Below are 16,531 nucleotides of genomic sequence, written 5' to 3' on the forward strand. Positions count from 1 at the left end.
CAAGAGAATATAAAATGTGTTGTGCATGTCTGTATAAATATACAGTCCCAGATTCTCCACCAAGGCCAAGGAGTGCATGGCATAATTCAGGGAGGGGAGGGCAAAGGTGTCTTCCCACTGGTTTGGTCCCCAGGGGTAAGTTAGAGTATTCTGAGGGCAGTTCTAAATTAAACCAGCTTCCAATAGTCCCAAAAGGCTGTGGCAGCAACCAGGGATCACTAGGGCACATGGAATGGCACAGTGATGGTTATAGGAAGTGGGGACTGGAGTATAAGTAGTTGAATTAAAGTCCTTGCATTGAACTCCCACAGGCTAAGGTCAGGCCTTGCCCCTGGTTCTACCTCCCTCTTGGGTAGTGTCAAGGGGGAAGACTCACAGCCAGACCCCCCTCAGTAGAGGTTTCTTCTTCTGCTGTTGCAAAACGGTGCTTCTTCAGGAAATGGCTTCCCTCTTGTCTCCCTCCTGCCTGGGGCTACTGGAGCTCCTTTTATATCGGTCCTTTCCCTAGGAGCAATCTGGCCAGTAGAATCATAGAACCATAGGATTAGAAGGGACCGCAAGGGTCATCTAGTCTAACCCTCAGCCAAGATGCCTGAGGGGCAGAGCCTTCCAGGCCCAGTACTGCTCCAGCCCTTCCCTTGGCCTTAGTGTAGGATCTGCAAACGCTATCCAAGGCACCAATACAATATAGCTCAGCTGTGCTCTGAAAAGGTATCGCACCCAGAAATTACATGGGATATGAATTTTAGGCCTGGTCTACACTGGGGGAGGGGGATTGATCTAAGTTACGCAACTTCAGGGTAGCTGAAGTCGACATACTTAGACCTACTCACTGCTGTGAGTCGACTGCTGACGCTCCCCCATTGACTCTGCCTGCATCTCTCGTGGCGGTGGAGTATAGGAGTCAACAGGAGAGAGCTGGGGAGGGAGGTCGATTTATCACGCCTAGACTAGACGCGATAAATCAACCCCCGCTGGATCAATCGTTGCCTGCTGATCTGGCGGGTGGTGTAGACATACCCGTAGACAGTCAATGTGCAATGATAGAAGTGAATTAAAATTTATAAAAAGGGATATAATTGGCTTTATATATTTATAGCAGCAAATTAATCAGCATGATCAATTCACAAATGAGTTTGTTACATTTATTATAATAATAGTTATCTCTGTGGTTGGGCAAACAAAGCTGGTCAAATACAAGCATGTCATGTTTTACTCTTGAATTGCTTTTTCACTATATGGCAACAAAGAATTACCTTGATCAATTGCACCCCTAAATAGTGATTCTGGTACTCTTTAAATGAGATTATTAGACTGATTTACGTTGGAAAGACAGGAGCATGCATAGCACACTAGGAGGTGTGTTGAGATTACATGAATTCACACTGTCTGACTTTCTGCAGTTACTCTGTGCAGATGCATACCCAAATAACACTGCTTTAAATGCGCTATGTTCATGAATTTCCACAAAGTTAAATGTATAGTAGTTTTAGTAAATAGAATTTATTGCCTTTTCATTTCAAGATTTTGCATTTAGCTATTTTTGAAAGAAAAATACAAAAAGCAACGTATCAATACAAAGTTATCTGCTCTGTCAATAGCCCTAGAAATAGAATCAAGTGGACTGAAATTACATTATTTCAGACTAATCTTTTTAAAAATATTTTCTTCTTCTTTCCTGACTCAGTCAGAAGATGCTTCACTCAGAAAACACTAAGTTAAATCTAAAGTTTGGCAAACTATGCAGAACTTCACCACACTACATGGCTGTATTCATGTAGTTGAATTAGTGTGATTTTATCACACCTAATTTTCCAGCAGATTAACATGCAGCATTTTTATATATAAAATGGAAAGTGGAATGATGATATGGGAGATGAAGCACCATCCAATGGAAAGTGTATAAGAACTAGAAAATCTACAAGCTGTGGCTAATCCCAACACGCATCAAAACATGTGCATACCCGCAGTGGTGTTAGGCAGCCATGCTGCATTGTCAATCCTTGCAGTACTTCTGGGAATGAAGTCAAAATGCAAGCCAATCAGTGGTTGTGACATGACAGTGTCATTCCTGGATGTACTGCCTTTGGGCATGGGACTTACCGGGAGCATATCAAACACACAGTGACACACACCACTGTTCAGAATGGAGTCACAGAACACCACTTGTATCTAAATGCGTCCACATTTTTTCAGACTATTTTGAAAGTTCATCTAATTTAACTTCTTTTCAGTTGGCCTCATTAACAAGTGTATGCAGTATGGAATCAAGGCAACTACAGTAAGAGGTATGGCTGCACTTTTACAAAAAGAAAGAACATAAAACAAATACTCGGTGTGTGTGGGTAACTTGATAAAATCAAACAGCTGCAAGGTAACTAAAGAAGCAGCTATGCACAGTAGTCTGAAACTCGTCTTATATCCATTTGTACCTTTACAGCTCATGATGAACATTTCAGAATTAATGCCAAGACCTAACCCAAAGAGTGCACCTAAATTTCTCACCAGTCCAGCAAATGGAGTTGTGTCAATGTTTATCCAGTCTGGATTGGCACACCATTTCTTTGCCTTTGGAACGGACCATAGAAGATCAACATCAATAAGTTTGAGAAGCAGGTAAAAGCCAAGAGCAAAGATGAAGAGAAACAAATTTGTCTTGATGTACGTTCTCAAACTCGCTGTCTGGATAGCAGGGGTATGTTCAAATGCTTCAGCAACAAGCATTCCTGTGAATTAGAAGTGCAATATTAGGGTGGGCATTATGCTCTTGGATATTGAAAAAGAAATTGCTTTCCAGGGCCTACCTCTAAAAAAGCAGAATTAAACCTCTTAAAGAAAAAGAATATGAATGGTTTTTCCACTTTTATAGTACACCCAAAAACCTCATTCTTCTCCAAAACTGCCAAGTCAAAATAATGGATCTGCCTCGTTACTTTAAATGCCAAGAGCCACAGGTTCAGAAGAGACATGTAGTTTTTCCACTAATAAACCCTGCATTAGCAAACCCAGACAGGCCAGTCTCTCTCTCTCTCTCTCTCTCTCTCCTTTTTCATACTCTTCAGATGCTACCCCATGGGTAGAGAGGGATGCAGATTGCAACTCCCTACTCTCACGGGGGTGAATCAAGCCTATCTATGTTCTTAGTCCTTCCCTCTTTCTGAGTGCTGGAGAGGGAGATGTTTTTCATCTCTCTCCCTTTCCTCATTCCCCCCCTTCTTGGCTATGAAGAGGAACGGAGATGGACCCCAGTCGCTTCAAACCGTTGGCTCAGTGCTAAACATGCTGATTTGCACATGGAAAGTAGCATAGGGAGTGCCCCTGGAATTAATGTGCCAATCATTCTGAGATCAGACGGTGACTAAGGGAAGCATTTTCATAAGTGCCTAAATCCAATTTTTACAACTGAGCTGGGGCTTAGGAGCCTAGGCCTCATAGGAAATCAACGGGACTCAGGCTTCCAGATGCCTATGTTCCTTTAGAAAAACGGGGACTAGACTCCTAAAACACTTTTGTGCTTTTGAAAATGTTACCCAAAGGCTGTATTATACTAAGATTGTAGGATCCTGGGGGCAGGGGCCATCTTTTTGTTCTGTGTTTGTACAGCATCTAGCACAATGGGCTCCTGGTCCATGACTAGGGCTTCTACATACCATAGTAATACAAATATGTAATTAATAATAATAACAACAACAACAATATATTCAAACCCGTAGTCTCCCCAGAAATCACATGCAGCTCTAGAGAGACAGGATAAAAAGCCCTTTAAATAACTACGACTTGTTTTTAAACTTAAAACAAATGTTCAGATAATGTATTTATGTTGCAAAGAGTAAGAATAAGCAATATTACCACCAATTACTCCAAGAATAACTTGATGTGGGAAATGTGTTGCTATGAATACTCTAGAGAGACACACACTGATCTGAATAATCCAAAACACACTCCAGAGGAATGACCAGGTAAGTCTATGAAAGAAAAAGAAATTGTATATATGAAATTTAAAAAATCCAAAATATTGTATTTCATTATGCATCATTCAACGGAGTTCCATATTTTTAGCAGCCAGATGTATAAATTCAACAGTGTAGAGACAGATGATCAAAACCTGGAGCCAGATGCTGAAATAAAACTGTCAGAATAAAGCTATGATCTTGCGATCCCATTTACTTTAATGGAATTTTGCCCGATTAAAGACTGCAGGATCAGGCACTAATACTTTAGGATCTAAGATCAGATGCTTTGTTTTTGCTGTAAGATATCAATTGAAAGCTAAAGTGTCAGATGTATTTTTCCATGTGTTTATCATCATGAAGGCATAATTAAACTCATGATCTATGCAGTCGAATAAAAATCCTTTCAACCGTGGTAAAAAATCCAACCAGTCATAAGCTTTTACACAGAACTGAGTAACATGCTGTCTGTGCCAATATTATGAGTATTTTCTTTAGAATAAAATATGAATGACCATTCCCAAAGTGGTAAATTTAATGCACTAACCAGTAGATCAGACAAAGAAAGGCACTGAATATAAATCAAGATTCCCAACATTATTGACCTGTCTGACTCCCATAGTGTTTAAAGGAGGCAGGTTCAGATCTGTGTTAATGCAATGGCAGTGAGTTAATTAGATGTCACTCTAAAGAAAAATATAAATCTCCTCTATATTCTAATTCAGGGGTTCTCAAACTTCATTGCACCATGACCCCCTTCTGACAACAAAAATTACTATGTGACCCCAAGAGAGGGTACTGAAGCCTGAGACCACCCAAGCGGGGGGGGACAAAGCCCGAGCCCCAAAGCTGAAGCCCTGGGCGAGGGGTCTATAACCTGAGCCCAGACGTCTAGGACTGAAGATCTCAGGCTTCAGCTTAGGCCCCGGGTGGTGGGGTGTGGGCCCTGGCGACCCCATTAAAACGGGGTCACGACCCACTTTGGGGTCCCAACCCAAAGTTTGAAAACTGCTATTCTAATTCTTTGTCCAAAACCAGTGAGAATGAAGACATGTTAACAATTTAAAAGTCAAGTGGGCCAAAAATGAATTACAAATATTTGCTATATATTACAAATATTTGCTATAATAATGTTTATCTAAACTAAATATATAAATCCATCAAAATAAAGGTTTCAGAATATCAGAAACTGACTGACCTATGCAGTGTAATTGCGGATTCATCTTTCCACCTCACTGTGTAGCTAAGTGCTGCTGTTACCATTACATACCAGACACAAGAAGATCCCATGGCGTGGCCAGATGGGCTTCCTGTTAAAAGAAAAAAAGGAATATTTTAACTTAAAAATCATTAATACAAGTTTGGAATATAGAAAAAGAATCATTATCAGTTATTCAAACAATGAACCCAAAACAATAAAAACTAAAAAAACCTACAGGAACCTTATGGTAGATTGTGGCATGTCAGGCACAAATCACAGACATTGATTACATGGATATTGGGAAAGCAGCCTATCCTTACAATAACCTAAGGGAAGTAATTTTATGTTAGTCTGACAGTTTCTTTAGGATAGAAAGAAAAAGGACTTTGTATTATAGTGCTGATATGAACAGAGCCACAAAGTATACAGAAAGAACAAGGAGTCTTGTGGCACCTTAAAGATTAACACATTTATTAGAGCATAAGCTTTCGTGAGGTTATCCTCTAATAAATGTGTTGGTCTTTAAGGTACCACAAGACTCCTCGTTGTTTTTGCTGAAACAGACTAACATGGCTACCCCTCTGAAAAGTATACAGAATACAGCTTAGATGGAAGACAGGTGTATATTGAAATATGGGAGAAGCAGGGAATGATCTCCTTGTATTAGTAAATTGTAAAATACGCTAGAGCAATTTCGGACTTCAGATAGCCCTTCCAAATTGTCATTTTGTCTGTTTCCTCAGTTAGGAAGCCATATTTTCTGTAGATCCTCAAAAGAGGGGGGGAGGAAGAGTCTTTTCTATTATGTTGGAAGAAAGGGGCTTATTTATGTTCAGTTGACACAATACCAAAAGTGTTGAAAATTGAATGAAAATTGGTATGGGAAAAGATTTCAATAGATCCTGTCTCATGAAATAATGTTATAACATTTTGGAACTAATTAACAGTACTCTATAGTAGTGCAACAAATGGGGGACTCAATATAAACAAACTTCTGCATATTGAATGCTTTATTATGTGCCATGCCATTTACCCAAATTTAACAGAAGCCATTTTTAAGCATACTGAAGGCAGTGTGGAGATGCAGAGGATTTCACCCACATCTCGTGGAGCTGACCAAAGATCTAATCCCAGTGGAATGTTGCTAGTGAAGTAATTCATAAAATTACTATGGCAGTTCTCTCTGCACATAGCAGGGGTCAGATTCTTGGATTCATCAGCTTTACATTTGGTGGAGGGAGGTTATGGCTCCCCAGTTCTCATTGGTCCTCAGCCCTGGTGCAGGCTTTAGTAGTGCAGAGGCTACTGCCTAAAGGTGTCTCTAGCATGTGTCAGCTCAGAATGCTCCCATTGAGTATAACTGGAGTGCAGTGTGCTCCAGCCACTCCTGCTCCTCACATCACTACTTCTAACACACCCTTCCCCAGTCCCGGCATGCCCTCCTGGCTGGGGGCTCCAGAAATAGCTTAGAGCTGGCTATGCTGGCTCTAACCCCTCTGGGGATTCCATCATGCCACAGGAAAACCCAGATAGGGGAAAAAGAAGAACAGGAGTACTTGTGGCACCTTAGAGACTAACAAATTTATTAGAGCATAAGCTTTCGTGGACTACAGCCCACTTCTTCGGATGCATCTAATAAATTTGTTAGTCTCTAAGGTGCCACAAGTACTCCTGTTCTTCTTTTTGCGGATACAGACTAACACGGCTGCTACTCTGAAACCAGATAGGGGAGATGCAGACATGGCAGATAATCTGACTCTGTATGTGTTAAGATGGTGCAACGTGGCTTCTTGTGGAGTTAGGAAGGGTAGAAAAGTTTGTAGGGCTTATTTTGTAGGAAGTGGAAATAATTTTTTTCACTTGAGAAAATGTTGTGCCCAATCCCTACAGAAGTAGTTCACAAAGGTATGGGATATCTTGGTAAGGTAGAAAATTGCATCTAAGAAGGAAAATTACATTGATTTCTGTGCCATCTACACACCTTTTCTGGACTTGGCTAGGAGATTCTTGATCATGATTCCTTCATTCCTTCTTTTTTTCAAAAGGTACTTGCACAGCACTTTCCACATATTAGAATTCATTTTATTGGTTAAACCAACTTATGATCTCATATTTCAGTGTTTGAAAACACTTTTTACTTGCTATTGTTAGTCTTTTCATCTGAAAGTGTTTATCATACCCCATATGCAATGTGTTTATTAGAGATAGGCCTAAAGTCCAAAATTTAGCTCCACATTTCGAAACTCTACCAATATTTGTGAGAGGGTTGGATTCCGGGTTTTGGTTCAGCTCACTGGATCTATTCAGATCTAGATCCAAATTCAAATTCCAGAACCTCTGTCCCAAAGTTTGAGATCGTCCAGATACAGGTTTTTAGTTCAAGCTATCTGCAGTCCTTATGTTGTTCACTATTTTATCTACTTTGCTCATTTAAATATTCATGTCAGTGTACATCTGCTGCTCTAGTCTTCTCATTTAAACTACATATTTAAACATTTTAAATAACAAATTTGGAAAAGGCCATACTGAATAAAATAGAAATGGTTTCTTCTTAAACAGGAAGAAACAGGCCTTCTGTTCCAATGAATCATGTGGAAACACACTAATTGGTATGTAAGCAAGGTCTCAGTATTGCAAGAGGATGAGTGCCCTCAGTTGTGAAGTCACTTGAAAGGAGCTGAGGGAGGCTCTTAGCACCTTGGGTTGGGTCCCAAGTGATTTCATGATCAAGTGAGACAGAGAACAACCCTAACAGCTGATAGCAGGTCCACACATAAAGTAGTAAACGAACTGTCAGTCACAAGAGCTCAAGTCTCTTCTTCAAAATTAGAGTAAAGTATGATGCAGCATCTTGCTAACAGAGAGGGGAAAAATGCAGCATTTTTATCCATATGAAAGCCTGTAGAATCACAAAGCACATTAATAACAATTACTGCACAATTCTCATATATTGGGGGGGAAAATCTATTTAGCAAGATCCATAATTAAAGCTGTATAAACATGTCAAATCCAGTCTAGAGTAGGAATGTCTGAGCTTAATTTGCTTAATTTCAAACATCATGGATTTGAAAGTTCATTTGAGACTTGAGCAATATTGGATTTACATTCCACTTAAGAAAGAAGTAAAAACAGAAGCAGAGAGGGTGCTCAGTGAAACAATCCAATGGAAAATATATCATACATAATATCACCTATAGAGTGTATTCTCTTAGTGTATGCCAGCCTATAGCTTTGAGGGGAGTGGGGTGTTCTATCGTGAACAGATAACTCAGGCTTCCCTTTAGTTAGAACATAGGTGGCTGTTGTTCATTCATTTTTTTGTTTTTGTTTTTAAACTAAATAGCTTTGGGGAGGAGGAGGATAGAGGGATTAGGGATTTAAACATCAGAGCAGTGATTACAAATGTGTTTTACTTTTGTGACCCTAAAAATTGCTGCAGTAGCTCAGAAATCCTCGAACTCCATAAGAGTCACCTGTTCTAATCTGGAGTGCTTTTGAGCAACATTTACCTCAATATATGCTTAGATATCAAAATATTTCACTTGCTCATTTGATATGCTGAAGAGGACAAATCTAGGGTGTCTACTTACCTTCAATAAACCTCTGTGGACCTCTTCTCTGCAAGTTGGTGTCACTTGCAGCAGAACTACCTCCAAGAATGACTTCACAACAAAGGTGATTCAGCATTTCTGGGGCTGTAAAGTAATTATTGGAAGCACAGTCCTCCAGCATTGCTACCTGTAATAACTATCATTTTTAAAGTGATGCCTTTCATAGGTTAAAGACATTGAAACAAAAGTTCTTGCCAATACGCAGACCAGGTAGTCTCAGCTCTTCACACATCTAATGTTTAGGTTCTCTGTTACATTTCTACTGATGTATTTTTATGCTCAGATGCCTGCATACTGTACTTTATTTTTAGCAGGTATATCAATTTACAGTATAATCATTATCACTGTCTGCTACTTGCTGAAGTAATACTTACAATATGTGCAACACTGAAGCCACAAACATTCCTTACCTGGCCCAGTTTCACATGTTATAGGAAATTGTTCAAGACATGGGCTCGATTGATTGGGATAGATCATTGTTTCTTGGACCCACCAATATGGACGATGGCCAAATAAAATCCTAACAAAAAAGAGAACAGTACATAGTATACAAATACAATAAAAAGATCTCTGAGTAGAAAGGTCCAAGCAAAGTAGAAAGGATAATTCACTTTATGCTATACATGAACATTTTTATTGTTAGAATAATCATACAAATGCTCATTTGTGTTGTTCTTCGCTTACCAAAATGTCACCGTAAACACATCCTCATTTTGTTAAACCTGAATTTTGAAACACGTTGTATTTTATATTTAAAAGGCAAAACTACATAGGTAAATCTACAGGTTACAGGAAGTACTGTAATCTTGAGGCAGCTAAAATCCTGCATTACAAAAAATACAAAGTTTTAAAAGAAACACAACTTACCATTTAAATATGAGGTTGAACCAATCTCCAATGACTGCCACCCATATCATTTTAGTACCAACCACTTGGTTAAGTTGGAACCAAAGAGGAAAATAAATTAAAAATATATTCCGGGGATCTCCTACTTGTGACATGAAATTTAGAAAGTCATGGTAAGATCTGTAATCCTTCTGTAAATGCTGAATTATAAGCACACCATTACTATGAAGGAGATCCATCTTTATCGGTTACACTATACTAAAAGGAAAGTTCCCGTAATGTTTAGTTCCTAATGGCAAAATTAGAACCATGAAAGGAGAGCTATTAAAAATGAGAGACAATGACTAACATTGCTTTTATATTGTAGCAGAGTGGGGTGTCTGGCCATTCCTGAAACATGTGACTTTCCGCATCTATGAGGAGACACGTGGGTCTGTTAGTGCTGGAAAGCTTTTCTGTTTGCAATTTTTAATTGGAGGAAAAGAGGTGAAGTATATGCTGATCAGCAGCAAATCATGGGGAAAGTTTTGTCGCAACACAATGACTGTCTTATGCAACCCTTTGTATGAACAGTTGGAAAATGTTTGCTTGAATTTTAACACAGTTCATTTCTCTGAAGGATGGACACTAGTAATTTGTATGCTTGATTAAGTGTTGCCCTTATAAAGACTAGAAAGAATTCATGATTAATTGGTCTAAGCAGAAGAGTCATTAAATTTGTGCATTTTAATTTGAAATAGAATGTGGCTATATTGCTGTATTTATTACTTAGCACGGCACATGTTTTAAATTGTGATTAAATCCAATCAGCAGGCATAAATTAAAAAAAGAATTTTAAATGACCGGTTGCTTTCTAAAGTGATACTTTCCCCAAAGAGTTGAAAAAATAATTATTTATTGCCTTTACACAAGATACCATGTTAACTGAGGACACATTGAGGATGGATTTTTTTGGTATGAATTAACACAGAATAATGATGGTATTGACTGGAGTGATTCAGAGGATAAAGCAGGGGCTATGCAGTCTACTCTGCCAAAGCAACTCAAGCATAACCTTCTGCATCCTTAAATTCTTTTGCATAGTCTAATATGAATGCAATAAAGGGATAGTAGATCTTAAACAAGTAATATTTTGCAGAAGCGGTTTTTTAATTTTAAATATATACTTTCTCTGAGGAAACAAAAAGTGGACCTGAACCAAAACTCTAGCTCTGACCTATGTACCTAATGAATAGGCAGAACTAAAGGCCCAATCCAACGCCTATTGAAATCAGTAATAGAAAAACTCTCATTAACGTCAAAGAGCATGGTTTGGCCCCTATGGGTATGCCTATACTGCAATAAAAGACCCACAGCACAGCTGCAACTGACTCGGGGGCTATTAAATTGCAGTTTAGACGTTTGGGCTCAGGCTAGAGCAGCGGTTCTCAAACTGTGGGTCGCGATCCAATTTTAATGGGGTCGCCAGGGCTGCCTTAGACTTGCTGGGGCCCGGGGCTGAAGCCCAAGCCTCACTGCCCGGGACTGAAGCCTAAGGGCTTCAGCCCTGGGCATCAGGGCTCAGGTTACAGGCCCCCTGCCTGGAGCTGAAGCCCTTGGGCTTGGGCTTTGGCCCACCCACCCGTGGCAGCAGGGCTCGGGCAGGCTCAGACTTAGGTCCCCACTCCTGGTGTTGTGTAGTAATTTTTGTTGTCAGAAGGGGGCCACGGTGCAATGAAGTTTGAGAACCGCTGGGCTAGAGTCCAGGTTCTGAGACTCAGTGCCATGGGTCTTTTTTAAAATCATAGTGTAGACATATCCTAAAACGGCAGATCCCAATATTCCCAAACATGGAGAATAGGGTGGGGTTGAAATCTGGGTCTAAATCAAAGTTCAAGGTGCTTGGATTCAGTCCTTTCTAGAAAGAAGTTCAAGCTGTGAATTCAAATCCAAGTTTATGGTTTGGATATAGGACTTTGGTTCAGTCCCATCTCTAATTTTAAAAAAGAAATGTAATCTCTTTCTTCACCAGAGACACATTTAGGGTATTTAAGACATTTCTTTTAAACATTTCCTAAACTGATTATTAGTTCTTTGAGGTTTTGGGTTATTTTTCAAGTGAATTAGTATTGTTGAAATTGATATCCCTAAAGAACTAAAGAAAGATCCAGCAGGGGCACAGTAGAGGAGGCTTTACCACACTGCCCTGCCACAGTGCCTCAGCCATGCTCTGAGGGACCTCTTCTAGACTAAGAGCACATCACATTTCATAGCCACGGAGTTCTTGATCTTTCTGTGTAGACTGCTCGCAGGTGCCAATTAATGCCAACTGAGGTGACTAAGGAAGGACTTTTTGGAATCTGGTCCCTTGTCTACTATACAGAAACCACCAACTGATTTACTTTCTGTCATTTACCAGTCCTGGTTGGATTCAGAAGTGAAACTTGACCCATCCAGCCTCCCCTTACCAACTTTTTTTATGTGCTACCATAATATCCCGCCTAAGATTGCCCAGCACTGCCCATTATAAGACCCTGTTTTCAATTGCTTCTAAATTTGTCAAACCTGAAATTTTCCATGCTGGGTGTCCGCCTCAGGATTAATTTCTTTTTGAAAAATTTCAGCTAAAATGGTTTCACCATTTCTGAGAACAAGACTAGGGGGAAATACATTGTTTTATCCATATTAAAAAATGCTGGTGACTTTCTGTTTGGAAAGCTCTAGCTACCCCATGCTTTGAAGCAAGGACTTGAAATTCAGCAGGAGGGGGCCCTGGTGTCAGGGATATTCCTTTTGCCATCTCTGTAAAAATCCAACCAAATTTGGCCAAATTATAAGGCTTTTGAAAAATTGTACTTCACACATGCTCAGTAGAGAGTTCTTAGATTCTGTACACACTGAGCATGCTACAGCTCAGGGTGGAGCAGGACTTTACCTGTAATTGCAACTCTGCCCTGCTGTAAACCATGCCAGATCTGGGCCCCAAATAGAGAGCAGGGGACCTGTGTCTCTCCTGCTCTTTTCTACTGTACTTTCAATAACCCTCTCCTCCCCCGACTTGGTTCAGGCAACAAAAGAGGAGGAAGCTGCTGCATTCGAATGCAGAAGGAAGAAGCAGCAGACCTACTGCGGAGGTGGGGGAAGTAGATTGGGACAAGGAGCCTTGGGATAGGGGGAGGGCTGGAGCCTGATTGGGTGATGAGGGAAACTGAGACTGGGAGTTTAGATGGTAGGGGGACTGGGACTGGCTGGGCAAGGAGACTGGGAAAATTAGGTGGGCAAAGATTGGATGATGAGCCCAGTAAGGGAGACTGGGACTGGGATCCAGTGGGGACAAAGAATGTGGGATAGGAAGTCATGACCAGAGGCAGGATGTGGGAGAGAACACATCAGAAGAGGAGCCAGAATGGGGAAACTGGAATAGCTGGGCAAGGAGACTGGCACTGGGATGGGAGTCTGGAGGGTGAGACTAGGACTTGCTTGGCAAGAAGACTGTGACTGGGATGCAAAGCCTGAGAAGTGGAGAGTGGGACTGGTTCAAATTTTTTCCAATTAAATGTTTTTCCATTGTAAAATGCCATTTCAACAAAATCAAAACTTTCCACAGGAACATGCTGATTTCGACATTTTAAAAATAAATTTGAAAAAAACTGAAAAATAGCAAATTGACCTTAATGGAACAAAATATTTTGATTTTTTGTTTTGAAATGACTTTTTATTTAAAATGAATCAGGTTTGTCTAATTATGGTTGTTGTGTGTAGGACCCCTGCTTCATTTGTTGCAGAAGTTGGAAGTTGTGTAGGGAATGAGCAGGGTATTGCATGAAGGGAAAGGACAGTCTGATGATTGGCAATAGAATGCTGCCCTGGAGGTTGGGATTCTGTCTCTGCCATGGATTGGGTGACCAGATAGCAACTGTGAAAAATTGGGATGGGGGCTGGGGGGTAATAGGTGCCTATATAAGACAAAGCCCCGAATATCAGGACTATCCCTATACAATCAGGACATCTGGTCACCATAGCCACATAGTTCCTATGTGATGCTAGCCAAGTTACTTAAAACAAACTTTTCATAGGAAGTCACTAATTTTTGTTCTTCATTTAATGGGTACCTGACTTTAAACCCTTGGCCTGATTTGCAGTAGTGCGGAACGCTCACAGCTGCAACTGAAGTCAATGGGAGCTGGACTTTGAATATGTAAAGTGCTATACAATACTAAGGACTCTGAAAAATCAGGTCCTAGGCATCTCCAATGGAGTCCAAAAATTAATGGATACTTTTGACCTTAATCTGTCTGTGCCTCAGTTCCCCATCTGTAAAATGGGGATAATAATACCCACTTGAGCTCACAGAACCATTGTGAAGAGAAATTGTTTGTTTGTGAAGCACTCGGCTACTATAGTGATGAGTGCCATAGAAAAGGAGGAAATTAATGAATTAATAATTCTGTGTTCTGAGCTGGTTAGAAGACTGTGCAGTAAAAAGGCCTGGAGCCACACACTGAGCAATGAGGAGAAAACAAAATATTTAATAGATGCTCATTAAGTGAGCACTGTCCATCCTATGAACTGTATGAGTCAGGCACTCTTAGGAAACAATAGTATGTGATCATGTAATTAAAGTCTGCATCATAATGAATAAGCACAAAGGGGCTGAATTAAGGTTGCACAAGCAACCTTAATTCTGGTATTCGCTAAATTTTTAGTGCTTGATTGTGCAGTTTTCATAATGTTCTTTTAACAAAGATTTTGTGTGTGTAATACTTACATATATTTGCAGAGAGAAAATGGTACACAACTTTAGTATATTTTAGTGACTATAAAAATGGGACAGAGGCACAATTTAGCAAGCTTTCTCCACGAAGCTCTGACAATGCATCTCATACTAGAGTCACAAACACAAGCGTTACAGATGCACTGAGATTTCCTGTAGGAAAAATGTATTATACCAACTTGTGCTGTGACTTTGTAATCAGAACCAATATTCTCTCTCAGGCTGTTAACAGAGACCATCACACTTTACACTTGTGAATTAAAATCTGATCAGGTCAACAGATGGTAACAACTCATTACTTTATCACCAGAATACAGTACAGACTCAATTATTACGAACTCCCTTTTATCTGAAACGGGGTTATTCTCCCTGGCATCTATGAATCACATTGAAAAATCCCTAAATTGCTTGAAATCCCTATTACCCATCTACAGTCAGTGTCTCCCCATGATAATCAGATGATCAATGTTACAGAAACTACAGAATTAAACTCTGGGAACAGCTACACACAAGGCAGTGTACCCTTCCCTAATGGTGCCCTACTACACTGGACTTTTCAAGCCAAGCTGAAAAAAGCAGTGGAGGCTTTGGTCAAACCTACTTACCTTCAAGTTTTTGCTGAAGAGAGCTTTAAAAGTCAAACATATTCTTATGATGTGCATTCAACGAAATCACGTGGAAAATAAGAAGTAGATCTAACAAATAAGAAGGTATGATTTAAATGGACCTAAAGGACCTCCTTTACCCACTGCCATCTCTCATTTACTTTAGCTATTAAGAGTCTATTTTTAGACGCTTTTTAGCAGATTCAGATCTGAGCCTGTTTATTGCTCCTAGCTTCACTGAGCCATGTAGAAAGCAATAAAGTACCGAATCATGATTCTGACTTCTCTGTGCTGTTTCTGAGTAGAATTAGTGTTACATGATTTACAATGTCCATTTGCTCCTACAATTTCTCCTCCTAGATTAGTCCTGCTGAATGGTCCATTTCAATTTGTACCACATGATATCAACACACATTTTCTCTAACAAAATCCTCTTAAAAAATAAAACTTCGGGATAATTCAGCAATAAATATTTAACAGCTTCTTGGATGCACAAGACATGGAAATTTCAGAGTCAGCAAATTAGCTGTCCCAAAGTAGCCTTTGTTATTTGGGGTTTTTTGTTTCATGCTCAGCCCAACTGCTTGTAGTTCTGAAGCAGCCTGAGAGGTGGACTGGTCATATAAATGAGATACTAATCCTGATTCACGTCCTCCGTGTTGGTTGAAAATCTCTCTCTCTCCCAAGTAATTATATAGCATAATTAGGGTAATCATTATTCTCTCCAAAGGTTAGAGTAACTCTCCCTCATAAGGTAGACAGGCCAACAGTAAACTCCAATTCTCCAAAGGACATTTGGGTTTAGTATGAAGAAAAAATATGATAACCAATTCTTCTGCTTTTATATGTACTGCTGGTTTAGAAATATTAATTAGCTTTAAATCTCAGTGCAAATGTCACTTTGGCAGCCATCTTGATTCTAGTACTTAGTTAAAAGAGCTCTAAGAAGTTATTATTCAGTAACTGTTGCCCTGTTAACAAAACTATTTGACAGCAAGTAGGTTTACAGCATTCTGGCACCTGTCAAGGTACAAGATGACATCAGGAGACACTTTTCTGCAGCTACAAACAAGCAATGAAGCCCGTCTTATTCCAGCCATACCACAATTTGTTTCTCTGACGCCAGATCTGTCATTCTTGAAACTATTAGAAGAATGACTGCTGCCAGATAGAGCGTGGTGGGACCACTTTATTAACCTTCTATACACCTGTAGCATTCAAAACAGGCCATTCTTTTCCACTGCCCCTTGGGACAATGCAACTCCATTTGCCCAGGCTGAACTCCATTCGCAGATGCAACTTTTCAGGGCTCTCTTTATTATTTTCAAGAGTGAGATCATACAAAGGTGAAATTTATTTTCCAGCAACACCCATATGGAGTGCACTCTCCTATAGGAGCCTCACACAGGCTTGCAGGGTGGTACACTTATGTACCAGAAAAGACCAACTCTCTTCAGGACCTTTTCACCTATGCAGCCATGACCCATGCATATATGAACTACTTTTGCTTAAATTAATTTGTCCTGGTTGCTTTTAATAAAATACTCTCTCCATTTGGGCTAGTA

At 39.9% G+C, this 16,531-nt stretch overlaps 1 protein-coding gene across 1 annotated transcript; it reads right to left on the reverse strand.

The window, feature by feature from the left end:
• Window positions 1–1,483: 1,483 nt before the first annotated feature.
• On the reverse strand, window positions 1,484–9,913 carry G6PC2 (glucose-6-phosphatase catalytic subunit 2). The gene is made up of 5 exons (XM_054043254.1): window positions 9,630–9,913; window positions 9,173–9,282; window positions 5,149–5,260; window positions 3,850–3,965; window positions 1,484–2,726 (listed from the first exon to the last, which is right to left on the reverse strand). The coding sequence occupies exons 1-5, from the start codon at window positions 9,845–9,847 to the stop codon at window positions 2,215–2,217; spliced, it is 1,068 nt and encodes a 355-aa protein (XP_053899229.1). The 5' UTR covers window positions 9,848–9,913; the 3' UTR covers window positions 1,484–2,214.
• Window positions 9,914–16,531: the final 6,618 nt, after the last annotated feature.

This window comes from Malaclemys terrapin, chromosome 11 (genome assembly GCF_027887155.1).
Source record: "Malaclemys terrapin pileata isolate rMalTer1 chromosome 11, rMalTer1.hap1, whole genome shotgun sequence".
NCBI lineage: Eukaryota > Metazoa > Chordata > Testudines > Emydidae > Malaclemys > Malaclemys terrapin.

Coding starts and splice junctions, on each gene's coding strand:
- G6PC2 (XM_054043254.1), bottom strand. CDS start 9,847: ATGGATCTCCTTCATAGTAATGGTGTGCTTATAATTCAGCATTTACAG. Junction 9,283..9,629: donor TTCAACCTCATATTTAAATG/GTAAGTTGTGTT, acceptor CTTTTTTGTTAG/GATTTTATTTGGCCATCGTC. Junction 3,966..5,148: donor TCCGCAATTACACTGCATAG/GTCAGTCAGTTT, acceptor TTTCTTTCATAG/ACTTACCTGGTCATTCCTCT.